This window comes from Miniopterus schreibersii (genome assembly GCF_964146895.1).
Source record: "Miniopterus schreibersii genome assembly, chromosome: 14".
Classification (NCBI taxonomy): Eukaryota; Metazoa; Chordata; class Mammalia; order Chiroptera; family Miniopteridae; genus Miniopterus; species Miniopterus schreibersii.
Genome location: NC_138114.1, coordinates 4,010,064 through 4,032,296, shown reverse-complemented (window position 1 = coordinate 4,032,296; position 22,233 = coordinate 4,010,064). Strand labels below are relative to the sequence as shown.

General features: G+C 40.2%; 1 protein-coding gene across 2 annotated transcripts in view; it reads left to right on the top strand.

The window, feature by feature from the left end:
- GLUD1 (glutamate dehydrogenase 1) overlaps positions 1-15,863 on the top strand; it is a 33,184-nt gene extending 17,321 nt beyond the window's left edge. The window contains exons 5-14 of one of the 2 annotated variants that reach the window (XR_014000241.1): positions 1,934-2,028; positions 5,850-6,029; positions 6,781-6,918; positions 7,115-7,252; positions 7,841-7,921; positions 8,785-8,908; positions 9,697-9,788; positions 13,546-13,608; positions 14,519-15,583; positions 15,696-15,863. Coding sequence is in view for 1 of the 2 variants with exons in the window: in XM_081157950.1 (XP_081014076.1) it covers positions 1,934-2,028; positions 5,850-6,029; positions 6,781-6,918; positions 7,115-7,252; positions 7,841-7,921; positions 8,785-8,908; positions 9,697-9,788; positions 13,546-13,608; positions 14,519-14,638 (1,031 nt within the window). In the remaining variant the exon portion in view is untranslated. Of the gene's footprint in view, positions 1-1,933; positions 2,029-5,849; positions 6,030-6,780; positions 6,919-7,114; positions 7,253-7,840; positions 7,922-8,784; positions 8,909-9,696; positions 9,789-13,545; positions 13,609-14,518 lie in introns of both variants that reach the window. The other variant, XM_081157950.1, reaches the window with a different exon arrangement.
- The last annotated feature ends 6,370 nt before the right edge of the window (positions 15,864-22,233 follow it).

The following is a 22,233-nucleotide window of genomic DNA, read 5'->3' as shown; positions in this document are numbered from 1 at the left end:
CTCGTTCCGCGGTAACCCACAGTGCAACCAGACCAGACCTCCAGGCCTAGAAATCTGTCTCTCCAGGCCACAGAGCTAGTCCTGGGCACGCCTGTGGAATTGCTGTTATTTCTCTGTTATTTCCTCACTTCCCTTTCCACAGAGAGTTTCAGGTTGCAGTTGTAACCTGAGTCTGAGTCCTGACCGTCTCACATTGGGTCAGCTTTTCAATTTCTGCAAAAACGTCAGCTGGGGTTATTTTATTCTTTTTGATGCTGTTCTAAGGAATATTGGTCTGCAGGATTCTTTTCTTGTGAGATCTTTGATATCAGGATAATAGTGGCTAATAGAATGAGTCAAGAAATACTCTTTCCTCTTTTATTTTTCTAATTTGTGAAAGGTTAGCATTAATTCGGTTGTGTAAATTTAGATTCATCTTTATAAACTCTTAAGTTTACAACAGTTTACTTTGTAAACTTTGAAAAAAACCCTTACAATAACCTAATGTGTCCTGTATGGCCCTTTTGTCAGAGAGTGTGGCTAGAATATAGCATTACTTCTTCCATGGGGGGAGGGTCTTAGACTTCATGAGATTTATAAGATGCCTTAAAAAAGGTACCAGGGCATAGAGTTCCAGATTGAGTTGGGGAGGAGGGTGGAGTGAGAAAAGCAAACCGTGATTATTTCAAAGTTGTCTTATATCCATATCTATATCCATGGCATCCTAACTTGTACAAAAAAGGACAGTGTCTAGGACCTTGGTCCTGAAATGTAGAAGATATTAAAATGTACCTTATATTGCTGGTTTAAAAGTAAAAATTATAGAAAGAACTTGAGTACAGTTCTTAGAACGATCTTTATTTTGGGGAAACTTAACAGTTTAACCATTTTTAAAGTTGTGTTTTTCTTTTTATAAAGAAAATGAGTTTGTATTATACAATTAAAACAACATAGAAAGCTATAAACAAGGCTGAAATCCAAACAGTGAACAAGTTTGTGCGTATGTTTCCAAACTCTACACACATATATGCACATGGAAGTCTGCATACTTAGAGATATATATATATATATATATATATATATATATATATATATATATATATATATATACATGCATAATATATGAAACCTGCATTTTCCCTCATGTCTGTTTTGGTGATGGTGCCAAGTCATTTACATGGGTGTAGATCATCCTCTTATTCTCACTTTTTTTGATAGAAGTATTTCTACATGGTTCTGCCTTTATGGATTTGAGTGAGCATAATTTAAGACATTTGTATCTGAATCTCACCGTGACCATCAATAGTGTGTTGTCATTGGTACTTATTGCTGCTTTTGAACTAACTTGTGATTCTCCAATTTTTTGTTTAGTGTGATCTGAGTAATTGAACGCCAAGGCCTAAAACTTTTATGTACACTGAATAAAAGTCAAAGCAGCATTCCATCACGGGTAAAAGTAATAGGGGGCTTCATACAATTGCTTCAGCAATGTGTCTTTATTTTTCCTTCTTCTATTTGCTGAGGAGCTCTTATACCCCAGTAAACGGTGTGTTACTGCACTGTCTGATACACATATACTTTCTTACCACAACAATCCTCTTCATCAGAGCGCAATGGTATCATTATCTCTGGCTGCAGTTTAAGGAACTGGATCCAAGAGGCTGAATTGATTTGCCTATGCTTGCACATACAGAGTCCTATTGAGTGGCTTATATCTGTATATAGCTATTTTCCAAGTAAATGCTAGTGGGAGAAATTTCCATGTAACATTATGGGTGTATAAGTTTGATAGTGAAACATTTAATAAGTATTTCTGTGACTTCAATTAGTTACCTAAATGAAATCTAAAGTTTCCTAGCCACTATAGCTTTGTTACAGAGAATCATAAGGATCTTTGTGTTTGAGATGAGTTCATCTTCAAAACTGGTGCGATGCCCTTTCCCTGTGCCCCCAGGTCCGGGCATTGATGTACCTGCCCCAGACATGAGCACAGGCGAGCGGGAGATGTCCTGGATTGCTGACACCTATGCTAGCACCATAGGGCACTATGTGAGTACCCACCCAAAGGCCCAGGGGCTTTGTTTGCTATCTACAAGAAGTAACAATTTGTGTTATGTATGAAAGTAAAGAATTCACTGGGGTTTTCTCCTCCCCTTTAATCATACCTTGATTTACATGTTATTTTACTTCTATTCTTTTTGTTTTTGTGGGTGTTTTTTAATACATATATTTTTTTATTGATTGATTTCAGAGAGAGGAAGGGAGAAGGAGGGAGGGATAGAAAATCAATGATGAGAGAGAATCATTGATCAGCTGCCTCCTGCACGCCCCCTACGGTTTCTAAAACAAGATTTCCTGGAAGAAGTATTTGGACTAGACCTTGAAAATGGGTAAAATTTGAACATAGGGAGATTTGGGGAGGTTGGAGGAGAAACAGTAGAGCTCAGATTGTTTGAAGGTAAGGCATAGTTAGAAAGGTTATAAGAGAATGTAAAGGTAAGAAGGCTAGGACAAAAATATTAAACACTGGTGTTTCTGTTTTACAATTGCTGGTCAAATGGGAGCCTTTGACACTGACTCTTCCTTAGGGGAGGGTGGACTGAAGGCAGTGTTATGCTCTACCAGCAAAGAGATAACCTTCTTCCCAGGGGTTGGGGAGAGGCATTGGCATCTGGCAGAAATAGACTTGATAGAACTGGATGAGATGCCTGGGATCACGGGAAAGGACAGTGTCAAGTTGGAGAGAACCAGAAGGACTTGAGCAGAAGTGCTGCCACTAGGGCAGAACATAAGAAAAACTAACTTCCTGTCCCTAAAGGGATTGAACCCTGAAAAGCAAACACTTGAGGAGGAAGAGAAAGGGAGTTGAAAAAGACACTTAAAATATGTGTGGAGTGCCTCCCCGCATGCACAGTGTAGTGGGGTAAAGGCTAGGAGTCCCAATGCCACAGGAAAAAGAATGGGGACCCGGCCCACTCTCTGGAGACAATGAGTAGACATCAACTAGAGTAAGGTGGGGCAAGGGTTAGAGGCAGAAGGAAGCGCCTGGGTGGAGGATCTCATGCAAAAGAGGTGAACTTGAGAGAGGACCATGGTGACCAGAGTAGAGATTGAGATTGTAGGCCTAAGAGAGGCGGGCAAAGGAGGGTCAGGCCAGATTGTTGCCCTGTAGGTGACAACAGGACTTTGGTCTTTGTCCTGTAAACGGGAACCAATGAAGCACTAATTGTGAGCAGGTGTGTGACACAGCTAAGTATGCCTTTTAAGCTTTGCTCTGTGTGTGGCAGAGAATGGGATTGTTGGGGGGCAGGAGCCTGTAAGGAGCCCAGAAAAAGAGGTGACGTTAGCCTGCCCTAGCATTGGAGAGAAACGGGCAGATTGAAGAGTCAGCTAAAAAGAATGAGAAGCACTGGAGGCCCATATTGAGGGTGTTGAGGGAGGGACGGAGGCAGGGGAGCCGCTGCAGAGGCAGGGCAGTCGGGAGGGGAAGTAGGGCGTAAAGAGTAGTCTCCACTTGAAGAAAAACAGAAGACAACTGGGAAGATGGCTGTTGTCCCAAGAGAAAGACTTTTGTTCATTCGGCACGTTGATCAGTTCTTAGACCACAGATTTTGTGGTAGAAGACACGCCTTGTCAGACACACAGCGTGGCAGACGCAGCAGTCTTCTGATGGAGCCAGAATGCCTCGAATGATCAGCCTTGGAGAGGGGAGGACTAGTTCTCCCTCAGGGAGGAAGGGGCTGTGGTGTCCATAGAGATCAGTCTCACTTCCAGTGTGGTGCTGTCTAGTGGGGAGCATGGATGCCACCTGGATTCCGGAACTGGGTCCTTCGCACCCAGCTCTCACCTGTGTCAAGTGCCTCAGTTTCCTCATGTGTAAAATGGCAATAATAATAGTACTTACTTCATGAGACGGCCATGAGAACTAAATGAATAATAATATAATGCCCTTAGCACAAAAAATAAAGTACCGCATCAGGTCAATCTCACAGATCCCCTGAAATACAACAGGAGCAGTATGAGGCACTGCAAAGAATTTTGGTTTTGACTGTCATTCCCAAAAAGGATGTTTTTTCCACGTCACCTGATGAGCTCTGGGCATGGTCTCTTGTTCTTTTGTTCTTTTTAAGCAAGACACTAGACTGAAGAGTACAGGGCAGTATATCGTCAGTCATAGCTCATTCTCAGTGGTGACAGCAAAAGAGTGCTTTGTGAGGTGCTGCCAGCTAAAACCTCAACTGTTCTGATAAAAAGCTTTTCCTTCTTAAAATGATAGGAAAGTAAAAATCAGGACTTAGGTAAGGAAGCCGTAGTTCTTGTTATGTATTTCCAGACGTGAACCTAAACCGTGCAGCTCCTTTTGTGTAGCCTCACCTGGAAGAGCCAGTGTTGGAGGAAGAGTGCGCTCTCCTCCTGGGGCTCCCAGGAAAATTAGATATGCTGGGGGCTGGGGGCCTGTGGCTGGCGGCCACACATGACCTGTCAGCTCCAGCATTTGCATTTCCACTGTATAAAGCAGTTGGCACTAGGTTTGCAATTCTGTATTCATAAGTGTTAAGTATTCGTGGGAAAAACTGGGAAACTACTAATTCTGTAAATCACTTCATTAGACTGCTTTTTTTAAAAAAATTAATTTTATTCTTTTTGTTGGCAGTTAGATGAGTAATACAGTTCTCAGCTCTCTCTGTAAAAATATTTAAACAATACAGAAAACACCAAATCCCTTTTTAACTCACCTCACTAGGATATCTATTGGGCGGTAGGGGGTAAGTTGTGAAGTGAAGCACTTTATCTTGTTTCACATGGGTAGTAAAGTGCTTTAAGTTTGTTAAATAGCGTATACTTTAGCCATGATGTAAAATGCTTTTCGAAATATAACAGGGCTATCTAGTTTCTTCTGTCTCACTAATCAATTTGTCTACTCTGCACTATGTGGTACAGTTTATAATATGTTTGCTACCTTGGAAGGGAAGCCCTCCCAAGCCCTTTCATCTTTTTTCTTAATTATACTTGTTTCTGAACAAGAAGACATGCACATCAGTTTGGTGTGCAGAAAGGTGGCGGTGAAGACCTCCCTCCCACTTCACTTCCCAAAGTGAACCACTGATGCCAGAGGTACTCTGTTCACACATAGTAGGGACCTCTGTGCCTTACCCACATGTATGTTTTTTTAAAACCTAAATGATACCGTACTAAATATACAAGAAAATTGAATTTCTCTCAGTAGAATTTCTGGGTTAGTGGGTATTCTTATTTTAGTAAATATTCCATATTGCCCCGAATTATTTTGTTGTCTTTTGTTTTCCTTGAGTCCTTTTGCTGACCCAGTTTTTTAAAGGTGAACTTGAGTTTTAAGTTCTTTTTTAAAGTGGCGTTTTATTGAATTTGTAGATTAGTTTGACAGAAAAATGTTTTTACAACATGGAGTCTGCCCTTTCAAGAACACCATAATGCCTCTTCCTGTCTTAAGCTCTGTTTTGGTGACATACTCAAGTCTTAACATTAGATTTTAAAACAGTAAAAGGGTTGGATATACCCTGACTTAGTAGGGCTTACGTATTTGTTAAAGGAATAACACTTTTAAGCTGAGCTATCTCTATTTTTGTGACTTTGTTTCTTGTACGTATTTAATGTTAAATTCGTAAATGCCCTGTTTCTCCCACTGGAAAATATAGTCTCCTTTTGCACATTTTCTAGGAACAGAAATTTGAAAAAGTGAGTCATGTGCCTTTTGATGACACACATAACTCCTAATGAGCATATATTAGTTAAATGAGAACATATTTTGGCTTTAATCCTTCATTCCATTGGTTCAGCGTATGAAATTCTCCTTGAGGTTTCATCTTTGAAGTTTTGGCTTTCTCTTGCAGGATATTAATGCCCATGCCTGTGTCACTGGTAAACCCATCAGTCAGGGTGGGATCCACGGACGGATCTCTGCTACTGGCCGGGGAGTTTTCCATGGGATTGAAAACTTCATCAATGAAGCTTCTTACATGAGCATTTTAGGAATGACACCAGGATTTGGAGATAAAACATTTGTTGTTCAGGTAAAAGTTTTTGTTTCTCAAAGAATAACTAATACATGTATATATGTGTGTGTGTGTGTGTGTGTGTGTGTGTGTACACACAATATATACACACACACATATATATATATAAAGTAAGTTTTTTAATGTTTTTAGATTTGCAATTTTTAAAATTTAGAATCTCTGAAGTTTTAAAATGGTTGTGTTCAGAGTATTACATCCTTTATTGTTTTAGCCTTGGTATGATTCATGTGACTAGAAGTGATTTAAGTATCTCTCAAATACATATGAAACTATCACCAACTTCTTTTGATCAGTGTTTAAATTGAAACTTGTTTCCAGAAGGGGAAGTCTCTTAAACTATTAAGGGTATACAGAAAGAATTGGTTTGGTATTTGATTATTTTACTTAGATAAATTAAGTTAAGTGCTACTTTAAAATAGAATTCATATTCCTTCCAATTAGTGACTTCCAATTAGGACTGGGGTGGTATGGTTAACACCACTGTCATTTCTCTATAAATCAACAAGGCTGCACCTAACTAAACTACTTCAGGTCTTGTTATCAACAGAAAACAAAGGGTTGGGCTCCACATGTTAAACATAGAAATTTATTGTTGAAGAGAATCCATTTAGTCCATTGTTTCTTTAGGCAAAAAGGATTTTGAGAATTGCTTCTAACAATGTCTAGATGCATTCCTCAGAGTATGACTCTTACCATCTATCTGTAGTAGGAATTTGTTTTTTGTGTCATACGGAATTGTTCTTTACAGGGGTTTGGTAATGTGGGCCTGCATTCTATGAGGTATTTGCATCGCTTCGGTGCTAAATGTGTTGGTGTTGGTGAATCTGATGGGAGCATATGGAATCCAGATGGTATTGACCCAAAGGAACTGGAAGACTTCAAATTGGTATGTTAGCTAATATCTGAGCAGTTTAACTTCCCTGAATATTGTAACGTTGCAATAAGTTTTATTTAAATCTATTTCCATTGCTTATTTTTTAAAATGTAACTTTAAAGATAACTTTGTCTTCCTATCATTAGGCACTAAACTTAAGCATTTAAACTCTCGTGCAGCCATTAATTCTGATGTTCAATCTGTACAGCAACATGGGTCAATCCTGGGCTTCCCCAAGGCAAAGCTTTATGAAGGGAGCATCTTAGAAGCCGACTGTGACATACTGATCCCTGCTGCCAGTGAGAAGCAACTGACCAAGTCCAATGCACCCAGAATCAAAGCCAAGGTAAAAGCAGAATGGAGACTAGGTTCAACCTCACCAAGGCAGAGGACATTGAAGGGCATAGAAAAGTGCTCGTTTTGGGTCTCCTCTATTTTTTTTGTTTTATTTTTTTTACAGCTTAATTGGGATATAATACACATACCATACAATACAGTTCACCCAAGTATACAGTTTAATGGCTTTTAGTATAGTCAGAGTTGTGCAACCATCACCATGGGTTTCCTCTTAAACCAAACTTCCAGAAAGTAGTTATGGAAATAGAAAGGTGAAAAATGGTTTTATATACTTTAGAGCAAAATAACTTTTATTAATTTTTATTATTACTGATTTTAGAAAGAGGAAAGGAGAGAAACATCTATGTGAGAGAAAAACGTTGATTGGTTGCCTTCCTTACGTGCCTTAACCAGGGATCGAACCTGCAATCTTTTGATGTACAGGATGACCTCTAACCTACCGAGCCACACCAGCCAGGGCCACTTAAACTCAAATTACTTTTTCCTACAACCTCCTGCCCATATGTACACATCTCTTGAGTTCATTGGAGGGGATTTGGTGGTGGTGGTGGCATTTCTATATGTTCCTGACTTACAGATCATTGCTGAAGGTGCCAATGGGCCGACAACTCCAGAAGCTGATAAGATTTTCCTGGAGAGGAACATTATGGTTATTCCAGTAAGTCACCTGATTGCCAATTTTTATATGTACTTGGAATCGTAATTGGTTTTGTAAGGAATTGGAGGGACGATCATCAGTTTCCCAGGCTGTAGTGAATTCATTGTCAGTTTGCCTTTCAGAAGGTAAAGTAGAAGAATGATTGTTAGTATAACAAGCCTGTCCATTTTCACCTGAACGTTTTCTTGTAACTTCACGCTCTTTCTTAAGTGTTTAGCCTTCTTTAGAACCTAATTATATAAATGTGCATTGTGCTAGAAATACTGTTCTAACTTAAAATTAAAGATGGCTTTTATGATCCTCACCGTATATATTTCACCATATATATGTCCCTGCTGCTTAATTCAGAAAGCTAATATGAGGAACACATGTTGGGTTTTTCCGTGGATAAGTGTGGAGTCTATGCCCAAAGATTATTGAAAATCAGAAGTTAGTGTGGATTTAGGGAGCATTTTGAAGAACCCCTTTGCTGAAAGCACTTAAAAAATTCAGTTTAACAGAATGAGGCTGCCTTTAGGTGGTGGGAGGGAATGCTACTCTTTTGGTGAGGTACTCCAGGCAAGCCAATCCATTGTATTGGGCAGCAGTTTTGTCAGAAAACTTTTTTGGTGGAGAAGAGGCTCTAACCATAGTTGATTAAATACTTGATTAATAAAAGTTGAAAAGACAGCTCAGCTCGATTGGGAATGGGAGTTGTTAAATTTAAGTGTGAAGTTCTGGATACTATCTAAGATACATTTGGAAAATTTGAAGCTTCATCTGCTTTGATATTAAAATTGAGCTCTTATGTTTATTGTAAGCTTTATTTACAACCATCATCTTCTCATATCTTTGATGTCTTCTTGTCACATTTTTTAATATAGGATCTCTACCTAAATGCTGGAGGAGTGACAGTGTCTTACTTTGAGTGGCTGAAGAACCTAAATCATGTCAGTTATGGCCGTTTGACCTTCAAATATGAGAGGGATTCTAATTACCACTTGCTCAGTAAGTTCTGATGATCTTGTTCTCCAAAAATAATGTTTTAGGCCAGCTAGGAGGCTGGGAAAAGCTTAAACTTAAGATTAGTTTCCTTTTTGTAATCCTAAAGAATTTAATTTCAGTGCAGAAAACTATATTATTCTGTCTCATGAGTCTTAGGCCAAAAAAAACACAATTTCTTTATGGATAATTAATATATTAGCTCTCTCAAATATATTTATATTCAGATGTTTGTTCTGTAATGTAATGTTCCAAGAACATAATCTACAAGTTAGTAATAGAAAGGGTATCAGTTTAAACTGGGAACTTCTGTTGGTGCCTCTGGTTGCTCTTAGGAAAGGCTTGTTTAGTATTGAGAATGTTTCAGTCTTGGATGGAGAGTACTGTTTTCCCTGGACAAGGGTAGGCTCCAGAGTTAACGTTAGAATTTTCAACAAGCTGAAATGAGACCAAGACCTCCAACTGAGAGCCTTTATTCAGCCCTCTCAGGATCTGGGTGAAGTGATCCATCTATTTCCGTTCCTTTTCCCTCAGCATTTTCTTTTTTTAAACAGCCAAGGAAAAACCCTGGTAATGGGTGTTATGGAAACAGAGCAGTGACCTAAATTCACATTTATATAGGAATTTGGCCAAGTGCTTTATCCTTTTAAATGATTAAACCTTTCATGTCATTGGTGTTGAAGGTTTCTAAAACTCTTAGTTTGGGGTTGTGAGTCTAGTTTGGGACAACTTTTGGTTCTACTTTTTTTTTTTCTTCTACTAGCATTGTCTTATCATCTCTTGACTTTTCATAGTGTCTGTTCAAGAGAGTTTGGAAAGAAAATTTGGAAAGCATGGTGGAACTATTCCCGTTGTGCCCACAGCAGAGTTCCAAGACAGGATATCGGTGAGTGTGCCTGTGACAGTCTCGTTTTACACATACTACCTGCCCTCCTTAGACTCGGGCCAGGTGGGTTGGATTGACAGGTTGTAGTCAGCATGAAAGTAATTATATGACTGGTATGTGCTTTGTGCCTTCCTCTTTCATTGTGTTCTAGACACAGAGTTCAAAGTAAGTAACTCATGGCTCTTCTGCTTTTGCACTTTGACAATGTGGATGACTCAACAGTGATTCCAGTGTCGTGGCAAAGAAATAATATGTATTTAACTCCTCTATGCTTCAGAGAAATAAAAAGAAATGAAAAGTAAAGATTGGAAGTATAAAAATTGGAATTACTATATGGATATGAATAAGAGTGAAAATAGATGAAAAAGCGTGTTTTATGTTAATTAGCGATTGACAGGGTCTATTAATAGTGCGCACACATCACAAAGAGAAAGAGCTTCCTCACCGGGAAAGGCCGAAGATGTGGAACGCAAGTCAGAGGAAATCGGCCTAGACAAAATGTTTAACCTAGCTGCTTAACAATACAAATTAAACTAAGGTTTCTTTAATGTATTAAACTAGCATAAACAGTTAATGGGTCTTGCACTCACCATGTCTACTGTGAAACTGTTGTGCCTTTACCTGAGAACAGTGCAGACTGGTGCTGCTCTTTGGAAAAATTGAAGAGTTGTTAAGGTGCTCCTGCCCTGCTTAGTTATAATGTATCTTCTTATGAAATATTCAGTCATGGAAAATAACCTAAGACTCTTTCAGCTGTTTTCAACCGTGTTCATCTCATGGCACACATAAACTAATTACTAAAATTCTGCAGCACACCAAAAAATATATTAAATTTTGTGCCAATCTGACCCAAAAAAAGGTTTAGTTTTGATTCTTTCACACTGAACGGTTATTATTGTGTTGACTGTTGTCTTTTTTTTTTTTTTTACCTGACAGTCTAAGGGAAAAGAGTTCAGTGCCCCTGACTAGTTAGGTATTGCATGTTTTTAAAAATTCTTGCAGCACCCTGGATGAAAATCGCTGAACTAGATTGAAACATGGGGAAAAAATTAAGGGTTTTATTTTGAAGGTGCTTGTGCTACTCTAGGTCCTAACTGTTCCCCTAAATGAATCTACCTCTTTCCCAGAGTCATGTCTCTGTTGGTTCTGTCCTCTCTGTTGGAAATGCGCTGACCTCTCCTTGCTTAGGTATCACCACATCTCTGCACCTTCCGTGAAAGTGCCCTCTGCGAGCCAGAGCTGCCTGCATCCTTGCACCACAAGTAACCACAGTTCCTTGGCAGCACTGCCACTGCTCTTCTATGGGCTTCTAGCTCCTCCCAGTGGTCCCCCCATGTCCCAGCACCTGCCTGGCACACGTCACTCAGATGGAAACCTCCAGAGGGAGTACAGGACAGCCGGTTAGGACAACAGCTGTGATGACTTTCTTTTTCTCCTTTTAAAATAATTGTTGCCCGATGTATTGGTCTCTCAGTTTTTGAATGCTTGCAGTGCTTCTAATTTTAAACTTTCGTGCTATTTCTCACCTCTTATCTATTGTAGGAATCTTGTAATAAAGTTTCAGTTGAAAAACCAGCTCTTTTCCTGCTCCTCCCTCTACTTTCCTCTTCCCTAGCCACACTCTGGCCCTTCCAGGACCTACCATCTTTTCACTGTCCCTTATAACCCCCTAATGTCCTCAGTTTTCTCCGTATCTAACTTAAATTCCATGTTCTGTCATCACACCCCCCCTTTGTTAACACCTGAGCCCTGATACAGTCCAGACCTCTGCCCCCTGCCTGCATGCCCATGCCCCTGTGTCTGGAGGCCCAGGGACTGCTCAGATCCTAAACACTAGCCTCGAGCAGGCTCTTAGAGCTGCCCAGCAATGATACTGCTTTCCCCTGTTCCATTTATTTTCTCATTCTCTTGAATGAGCATCCTATTTTCTCCTCCCTCTCCTATACTCCAGCTTATGCCGTGGTATATGCTCACAGAGAAAACTGAAGCAATGAGAGAATTTCCCCATGTACCCAGCTCCTGGCATCCGTATCCTGTCTGTGTCATCTCTTCCTTTGTTACAGAGCAACCCTCTATACTTCCCTCTAAGTCCAAGCCTTGCTCTGGGTATTGGGTGGCCCATTTTCAACCTACCAAGTGCACAACTCAAGTAGACCTTCCCTTCTCGTCTGCATCAACCCTCCCTCTGTGCAGTCACTTCTATCAGTGTACCAAATGCTGTTTTAAAAGTATGTAAGTCTTAATCCCACTTCCTCTTCCAGGTCTTGCCATCTTTGTTCCCCTATGGCAAGCCTCGTTAAGAGCTATATATACTCTGTGTCCAGTTCTTCTGTAATCGAACCTACTCTTATACCCATCACTCCACCAAGACTGTTGTTGCCAAGGTCACCAGTGACACCAGCACCACCAAACCCAGTGGCTGTTCTCAGTCCTTGTCTTCCTTCTGTCTGCAGCTGTTGTCACAGAGCTGCCTTCGCCCTGGAATATTTTCTTCTCTTACCTTCCAGATACCGCACTCACCTGGTTTCTCCCTACTTCACTAGCTGTTCCTTCTCGTCGCCTTTTGCTTATCCTTGTCAGCTCTCCACTCACTTAACATTGGGAGGGACTTGGTTCCTGAGCCAGTTCTCTGTCTGAATTCAATTTCGGTGCTCTCACTCATCCTCATGGTTTTAAGTCCAAGTGCCTCTTCCCACCAGAAAATAAACTCCATGAGAACAGAGAATTGTCATCATTGTATGTGCTGCTGTGTTCCCGGTGCCTAGAAGAGTGCCTGGCATATAGTAGATACTCAATAAATGTTTTGGTGGATGAGTGACTGAGTCTAAGAAACAGCAGTATCCACTGTAAAGCAAGATATTTTTCTTCTTCCTAACTTGGTAGAACAAAATAAATCTTAACCGAAATGTTTCTTAGTTCATACAGATGTTATAGAAACATACCTTCTTAATTGAATAGAGTGTTAATTGGGTGAAGTTCAGCATAGATAACTTGTATTGGTGACCTGCTTTTTAAGTTTTTATCTGGCATATCAGGTATGTGTTTGTTAGCTATATATGTCATATTAGGAGCGGTGGTGATAGGTAATGGTCCTAAAATTCTAGAAAGCATTCCAAAACACAAATTAAGTAGAGGACTCTCTTGAAACAAACTGACTCACAGAGGTAATGGGCATAGGAAAGAGATGAGCTGACTTTTAGTGGTGGAAGACCCTGGGTTATGTTGCAGCTCTAAAAATAACCACTGGTAAACTTGGCCAACTTCTCTGGTCAACTTTCCTCATCAGTAGAATTAGGGAGTTAATTAGAGCTGCTAACATTTGTCCAGCTTTAAAAGTTGTGACACTGCTGAATATAGCGTCAGGATTCTACCCCAGAGCTGCTCTTGGAGGCGCAGGTGCCTTTCTGTGCCGTGTGTGTTCCTGTTGAATGCCAATGCACTGCGGCGTGACTGGTGGAGCCTGCGCTGTGGTGTGGCAGCATCTCTTGCCTTCATGTTTCTTGGTTCGTGCTTTCCTGTGCTCATTGTTTTATTGTATAAGATCTTACTTTTATGAGTGTTTGTTTGCTATCAAATACAATGAAAACTAAATTATGGTTAAAATGCAACTGCCTGATGAGGTGTGAAGGTATTCTACAAAAATTAGGTCTATCTTTACAATTCTGTCTTGCTGTGTATTGACTTAACCCTTTATGCTCACATAGGTGAAGCATGTGTTTGTGCAGTGTTATTAACTTTATGTTCCTTTTCCTAATAGGGGGCATCTGAGAAAGACATCGTGCACTCTGGCCTAGCTTACACGATGGAGCGCTCGGCCAGGGTACGTGTGCACATGCTGTTTCTGCTCATGACGTGAAGGGCAGCCCAGCTATCAGCTCAGCCCCGAGACTGTGCATAAGCGTGTGCGGCAGTGGAGAGCAGCAGTCTGTTCTTTTTAATGTTGAATGATAAGCAATGTTTTAGGGTCTTGTATATGTTTACCAGGCTTATGGAAATAAGTAATAATACCAAGTTAGGAGGGGGAGTGATGCTTGGCAGTTAGCTAAATATCAACTAGTCAGCCAAAGTGTTCTGCAGCTCAGTGCATGCTCAGTATAGCTACAGGAAGCTACCTCACTATAGAATTTGATATAAATAAAAGGGTTTTTGACCACGTGATTCTTATTTCAAGGCCTTAAACACAGTTTAAGTCCAGTTTCTTTAATTTCTTGAGTTTAGAGTATCTGCTTGGATTTAAGTTGAAATAGCACAAACAGGTATTAAGAAGAAGGTGGTGTTTGTTGTTAATTTTTTTGAGGTATAATTGACATACTGTAAATTCGCCCTTTTAAAGTAGATAATTTAGCAGCCTTAGATAGCTCCGTAGCCACCACCACTAACTGCAGATCATTTTCCTCACCCCATTCTTAGTTCTTGTAAATCATCGCAAAGTATGTCAAATGAATTCACTCCAGGTAGCAGGACATCTAAAGGACACAGTGATAGCTCACCCCTAAAATTCTGAAGAGCAACTTCTTACTGCCGCCTAGATAGTGGTTGGTTTAATTCCAGAGAATCAGTCCTTTCTGACTAGAGGTGGTTCTCCTGCCTGAGTAGTTTCTCTTTGGCTGCCCAGGTCCTGCACTGAAGTGGTGACAGGTACCTCATACCAGTCCCATACGTGCCATGTGTGTGCATGGCCAGATGCTGAGGTGGGGGTGGTCTTCACTGTGTTTTCTATTTCGTTTCAGCAAATCATGCGCACAGCCATGAAGTATAACCTGGGACTGGACCTGAGAACAGCTGCCTATGTCAATGCCATTGAGAAAGTCTTCAAGGTGTACAATGAAGCCGGCGTGACCTTCACATAGATGGACTGCAGCTGACTTCTTCACTGCCCTCCTCACCTCCTCCTCTGTAGACCTATCGCCAGTTTACATGTAACCACACATCTTTCTCTCATTACTTATTAGATAATGGACAACATTCTCACAGGTCAATCCAAATCAGCCCCTTAAGAAAAAAAATTAAAGTTAGGGATTGGTGTACAAAGCTGAAAGTAGATGCCAGAGAGCCATTTGGGTGTTTTGCCTTTAAATAACAAGTCCCTTCTATCTGGCTGCACCGCCTTGCTCCCCGGCTGCCTCCCAGCACTCAGAGCTTGGCCAGGAAGGTACCTGTAGTCCAAGAGCAGTTGGTTATTTGCTGCTTCAGCTCTGGCCAAGCCTAAGACGTGCTGTAACTTTGACACGTTTAAGAAGCACGTGTGTGGCATTTTCAGAAGGTAGCATGGTCCTCAAGTAAGTTACTGATATTTTATATCAGCAAAAGAACTCAATTCTGTAGACTGCAACAAAAATAAAAGCTATTTCTTTTTATGCATTTTATTCTTTTAGAATAAAATAAGTACATGCTGCTGTAATAAAATTGCCTTTAATCACTTAATAAGCCTAACCTTGACTCAAGCAGTGAATGCCTATAAACATAATGAATGAAAAAAGCTAGTATTTTTATAACAGTATCATTTATAGCTTATCAATAGTATATTGTTAAACAAAAAAAGCCCAGTGGAGAATGTTATCTTCATACATATCATTCACTAGCAAATGATGGAGGCTGTCGGAATTTACTAACCACAATTATGACATATAGTCCAAAGAATGCAGTAACCTCCTCATGTTAATTAATTGCTCTTTTCTTTTCAAAATCTATTGTGCTGACTGATTGAACAATAATTCAAGTAGAGTGTCCCAGAAAAAAAGCACTTGGACTCCCTCTCTGGAGTCTGGCTGGCAGCTCTGAGCACTGCCAGTAATGTCCCAACTCGCCCTGACTTCGTGTCCCCTTCCAGGGGCCTCACATCCTGCGCACGGCTTCACCAACAGCAGCCTGAACGCAGCCTGGAACTGAGTGTGTGTGTTTTGCCAGGGCCTTTTGAACAGTGGTGTCCCAATGAAGTGCTAGATATTATTTATGTAAGAATGAGCTTTTTTCTTTTTTTAACAATAATATCCTGTCAGAAATTTCTAACTACTTTGTAACTGCATGACTTAACCTGGTGATAAAAGCAGTTATTAAAAGTCTACCTTTTCCAAAGCTTTTGTTTCTTTTCTGTTTTTATATTTAATAGTGTCTCTTAGTAGATGATAAAAATACAATTGGGTTTCGGGAATTTTTGATACAACCCCCTGTATAATGTTACTATCCACTGTATTGTGAGCGATTGAACAGTATAAATGGCTATTCTTGGAAGAGTTTCTAGTGCTTAAAGCTGATATATTAAAGTAATTTTTTAGTGCTTTTTTTTTTTAATGAAGGAAGGGTTTGTTTTTAATCATTTAGCTACAGAATATATCAATTTAAGACAGAATACTAACCATAACGAGCAGAAATGGATTCTAGACCTGATTCCACCAGTTACTTAGCTGCCAAATCTGGAGCATAACTTGTGTGGCGGCTGGAGCGGGTAGGCCAGGGCCATTCCAGAGCTGCCTGTTCCTGCTGCACTCGAGGCAGAGCACTGACTGTGCTGGAGAAGCGTGAAAACAAGCTTCAGGATAGAACACTGCGCAGTGGGGATGTAGGTTCAGGTCTTGTGATAAGCAGGATGGTAAGTCTTAGTCTTGGCCCTTGACTAACATACTGGGAGTTAGTATTTTTCTAAAGATTCGATAAACACTGATGTGTGTTATTGATATTAATGTTAGAAAAGTGGTAATGTCCATGCTACCTATAGAAAGACAACATAGCACTCGTATCAACTTTGCTTTCTGGAGCTTTGAGTTAGAAAATTCTGGTCAATTTAACTATTACCTCATAAACCCCTATGCTAGAATGTTTTATCCTGGTAGATGAAGTTCAGGGAAATGAGAAGTAAATGCTTGATTTTTATTTTTTTTTAAGCAGTATTTCTGGCAACTCAATTACTAGGATGTTTTTCTATCAGAGTTTCACATAGTTTAGACAGTTTCTCAACCTCAGCACTATTGACATTTTGGACCATTGGTTTTGGGGATTATCCTGTGCATTGTAGGATGTTTAGCACCCCTTAGCTGTGACAATCAAAAACGTATTCAGCCCGAACAGACATGGCTCAGCCGTTGATCATCGACCTAGGATCCAGGAGATCGCAGTTCAATTCCTGGTCAGGGCACATGCCCGGGTTGCAGGCTCGATCCCTATAGAGGGCAGGAGGCAGTTGATCAATGACTCTCTCATCATTGATGTTTCTCTCTCTCTCTCCCTCTTCCTTCCTCTCTCTGAAATCAATACAAATATATTAAAAAAATAAAAATAAAGTAACCAGTATTTAACCATTAAAGGGAAAAATATCTTTTAAAAAAATGTATTCAGTGAAGTTCAACATAGGGAATATAGTCAATAATATTGTAATGACTATGTACGGTGCCATGTGAGTACTAGAATCATCAGGGGATCACTTCATAAATTATGTTGTACACCTGAAATAAATATAAAATAAAAATAATATTGAATGTGAATTGTAATTGAAAAAAATTAAAATTTTTAATGTATTCAGATAGTCAAATGCCCTCTGAGGGGCAAATTCATGCCCTATTGAGAATTACTGGTGTAGAGCCAAATAGTTCTTACTGTGCACAATCGCTTGTCCCCTCTAATTCATATACCCACCTCACCATTTCCACTCCCCAGAGGCAACCACTTCCAACAGTTTTAAACATTTTTATTCTATGCAAATCCTTTGCCCATTTTTAATTAAGTTATTATTTTACTGTTGAGTTGTGAAAGTTCTTTATATAGTTAAATATGTGACTCAGATGATTTGCAAATATTTTCTCTCTATTAGTTTTGTCTTTTTACTTTTCTTGATGCTGTCCTTTGACACAAAATCATTTTGATAAAGAGTTCAAGTTATTTTTTCTTTGGTTGCTATGCCTTGGTTGTCATATCTAAGAAATCACTGCCTAATCCAAAGTCACACAGGTCTGACGAATTCTAAAATATTTAAGGAGTTAACATTAATCCTATTCAAACTCTTTCAAAAAGACAAGATGAGGGAAAACACTTCCTGACATCTTCTATGAGGCCAGTATTACCAAGATACCAAAGCCAGACAAAGGTATCACAAGAAAACTAACAGAATCCAATAGCTCATAAGTATTACACATCACGACCAGGTAGGATTTATCTCAAGAATGCAAGGGCGCTTCAACATAAAGTCAATGTAATACACCCATTAATAGAATGACCCGACAGGGGGGCCGTCACATAATCTCAATAGCTGTGGGAAGAAGCATTTGATAAAATTCAAGATCTTGTCACAATAAAGCCAAAGTAATAGAAGGAACTTCCTAAACATAATAAAGAGCATTTACAAAAATAAACAGTTAATATGCTCATTGGTGAAAAACAATGCTTCCCCTTAGGAGGAACAAGACAGATTCTAGTCTTCGCCACTGTTATTTAACATTGTACTGTCTCAGTCCTCCTAGCCAGAGCAGTTAGGCAAGAAAAAGAAATTAAAGTCATCTGAACTGGAAAGGAAGAAAAACTGTCTGTAAAGGTTACATGATTCTATATATTAAAAAAATCCCATAGGAGACGCACACAAAACCTACTAGGGCTAATGAGTTAAGCAAAGTTGCAGGGTACAGGAGCAATACACAAAAATCAGCTGTTTTTTTCTATACACCAGCCATCTGTAAAGGAAATTAAGAAAGCGATTCTATTTACAGTAGCATCCAAAAGAATAAAATATTTAAGAATAAATTTAAGGAGCCTGGCCAGCGGTGCTCAGCAGTTGAGCATCTACCTAGGATCCAGGCGATCCTGGTTTGATTCCCAGTCAGGGCACGTGCCCGGGTTTTGCCCAGTGGGGGGAATGCAGGAGGCAGCTGATCAATGACTCTCTCATCATTGATGTTTTTGTGTATCTTCCTCTCCCTTCCTCTGAAATCAATAAAGACATTTTAAAAATAAATAAAAGTGAAAATAAACGGATAAACTTAAGGAGGTGAAAGCCCCTACACTGAAAACTACAAAACATAGTTTAAAAGAAATTAAAGAATAAGTGGAAAGACAGCCCATGTTTATAGATGGAAAGCCTTTTTTAAAAAAATATTTTTTCTTTATTGAGAGTTTTTTTTGATCCTCACCTGAGGGCATTTTTTCCATTGCCTTTCAGAGAGAGTGAGGGAGAGAAACATTGGTGTGAGAGGGACACATCGATTGGCTGCCTCCTGCAAATGCCCTGACCAAGGCCACAGATCGAGCCTGCAGCCAAGGTATGTGCCCCCATGGCCTGAACCAAACCCGGGACCCTTCAGTCCGTGGGCCCAACCCTCTAACCACTGAGCCAAACCTACTAGGGCAGATTGAAAATCAATATTAAGAAGCCATGACTCAAGATAATCTATAGGTTCAAAATTTCTATCAAAATTCCAGTGGCCTTTTTTGCAAAAATAAAAAGTCTGATCCTAAAATTAATATGAAACTGCAAGTGGCCCCTAATTAGCAAAATATTGAAAAACAAAAGTAAACTTGGAAATCTTCATCCAATTTCAAAACCTAATGCAAAGCTTCCATACTTAGAAGTGTGGTGCTGGCGTACAAACACGAATGCCAGTCCGGGACATTATGGTCAATTGATTTTCAACCTCGGTGCCAACACTATTTCCTAAAGCTGTCTTAACAAAGTACCACAAAATGGAGATGTAAAACAACAGAACTTGATTGTTGCACAGTTTGGGGGGCTATAAATTGGTGTCTGAAGGGCCGTCCTCCCTCTGAAACCTGTAGGGGGAACTTCTTGGCTTTTCCTGGCTTCCAGTGGTAGCCATCAATCCTTGGCACTCTGGCTTGCAGCTGCATCACTCCCATCTCTGTCATTTCATGGCCATCATCCCTCTGTGTGTCTGTGATACTGAATTAAAGGCTCACCCTATTCCAGTATGACATCTTAACTAGTTACCTCTGCAATCACCCTATTTCCAAATAAGGTCACATTCGGAGGTTCTGTGGGTTAATCTTTTTGGGAGACGCAATTCAGCATATAACACTATTCAATGAAAAAAGAATAGTCTCTTCGACAAAAGGCACTGAGACAACTGGGTGTCCACAAACAAATGAATTTTGACCTCTTACTCATACACAAAAATTAACCGAAAATGGATCAAAGACCTAAGTATAAGAGGAAAAACTATTAGAAGAAAACATAGGGGTAAATCTTCATGGCCTCAGGTTTGGTAATGGATTCTTAGATTTGACATTAAAAGCACAAATAACAAGGAAAGTAAATTGTAATTTATTAAATTAAAAGCTTTTGCCCTAGCTGGTTTTGTTCAGTGGTTAAAGCATCGGACGCCAGACTGAAGGGCTCCAGGTTCAATTCCTGCCAAGGGCACACACTTGCCTCGGTTGCAGGCTCACCCGGGTCATTCGGGGCACGTGCAGGAGGCAGCCAATCGATGTGTCTCTCACGCTGATGTTTCTCTCTCTCCCACTATCTCTGAAAGAGCAATGGAAGCAAACCTCAGGTAAAGATAAAAAACCAAAAGCTGTTGCTCATTAAAGGACGTTATTAAGAACATAAAAAGATAACCTACAGAATAGGAGAAAATATACACAAATCATAAATATAACAAGGATTTAACATGCCTTTAAAGAGCTCTTAATAGCAAAGAAACCTCTTAATAACATTTAAAAAGTAGCAAAGCACTTGAAGAGACATTTCTCCAAAGAAGATACACAAATTTTCTCATCAGAAAATATGTGTTGATGATGTAAAGAAATAGGACCCCTTGTATCCTGCTGGTGGGACTGTAAAATGGTACAGCCTGTGGGGACAACAGTTTGACAGTTCTTGAAAATGTTAAACAGAATTACCATATAACCCAGCATTTCCAGTCCTAGGTAGATAAACAACAGAAATGTAAACACATGTCCACATAGAAACTCGTACATGAATGTGTATAGCAGCATTATTCATAACCAAAGGATGGAAACAACCCAAAATGACACCAACAGATGAACAGATAAACAAACTGTGTGTACATACAAAGGAATAGTATTCAGCCATAAACAGGAAAGATATACTGATTCATGCTACAACTTGAGTGAACCTCAAAAACATTATGCTAAGTTAAAGAAGCCCAACACAAAAGGTCACATTGTGGTGTGATTATTTTAATAGAATATATCCAGAGTAAGTAAAGCCATAGGCACAGAAAGCAGATTAATAGCCAACAGGTATATGAAGAGATTCTTAATATCACTAATCATCAAGGAAATGCAAATTAAAACCACAATGAGATACCACCTCACACCTGTTCGAATGGCTCCATCAAAAACAATAGATGGCGAGGATGCGGAGAAAGGGAACCCATGCACACTGTAGGTGAGAATGTAATTGGTCCATTGGTACGGCCATTATGGGAAAAATTAGAGGCTTCTCCAAAAGAGAACTACCATGTTTGATACGGCAGTCCCGCCCTGAGTACATCCAAAGGAAGCGCAATTCCTGCCTGAGAGAGCCCCGCACTCGCGTGTTCGTTGCAGCGTTGTTCGCAGAAGCCACGGGATGCAGCAGCTCGTCTGCGGACACAGTGCTGCCCCACCCGCCATTTGCACCCCTAACAAATTGCAGCTGATGTGGTGCTGCTGGTATGAGAGCTACTCAAACAGTGGGATGGACTGAGAAGTGAACAAATAGGTGCTGGCCCACCTTCCTGTACCTGTTGTTTTCGGCTCCCCCTTAGTAGTTCCAGGATCCATCCCTAACTGGATATTAGCCCTGACTGCCCTGCTGGTCCTGCTGTGACAGTGCCTGATGATCCTGACGCACGTGAAGGCCTAGAGCCGCTGGGCGAGGTGATTCAATCCGAGGGAAGCAGCTATCAAAAGAGAACCGTGCCCTGCAGAAGAGAGAGTGGTCGCTGCGAGGAGGGGCCACGTCCAGTGGGGGGAGGGAGGAGTGGAAAGAGGGCGGGGTCTCCCCCAGACGGTAACAGGAGAGGCTCTTCACCAAGCCTACCCCTAAATTCAACAGGAGGAGCCCAAGTTCCATAGAAGGAAGACAACAAAGTCAATACTCTGTAGTAGAAGCAGCCAAATTAATGGACTGGCTAAAATAAGAATTTTAAGTAAAAATTTTAAAATAAAACCTACATCCTCAAAAAAACAGGGAGACTTACAAACATGAGCCAGAAAAAGAGTCATAAGGAGGTAGAAACTGGATATTCTGAGTATGAAAAACATAATAGCTGAAATAATAACCTCAAAAGGGAAGCTGAAGGGCAGAAAGAATAGTGCTGTGAAGAAAGCACCTGAAAAACAGGGTGAGGCGAGTGAGTCCTGTACGATACCATTCGTAAAAGGAAAGCCCAGATAAACGGAACAGCACTAGGTATCTTTCCAGAATATGTACATGCACACATCTCAATGAACACACAGTGACTAGTAGGGGTGTGAAAGTAGAGTGTGAAAGAAA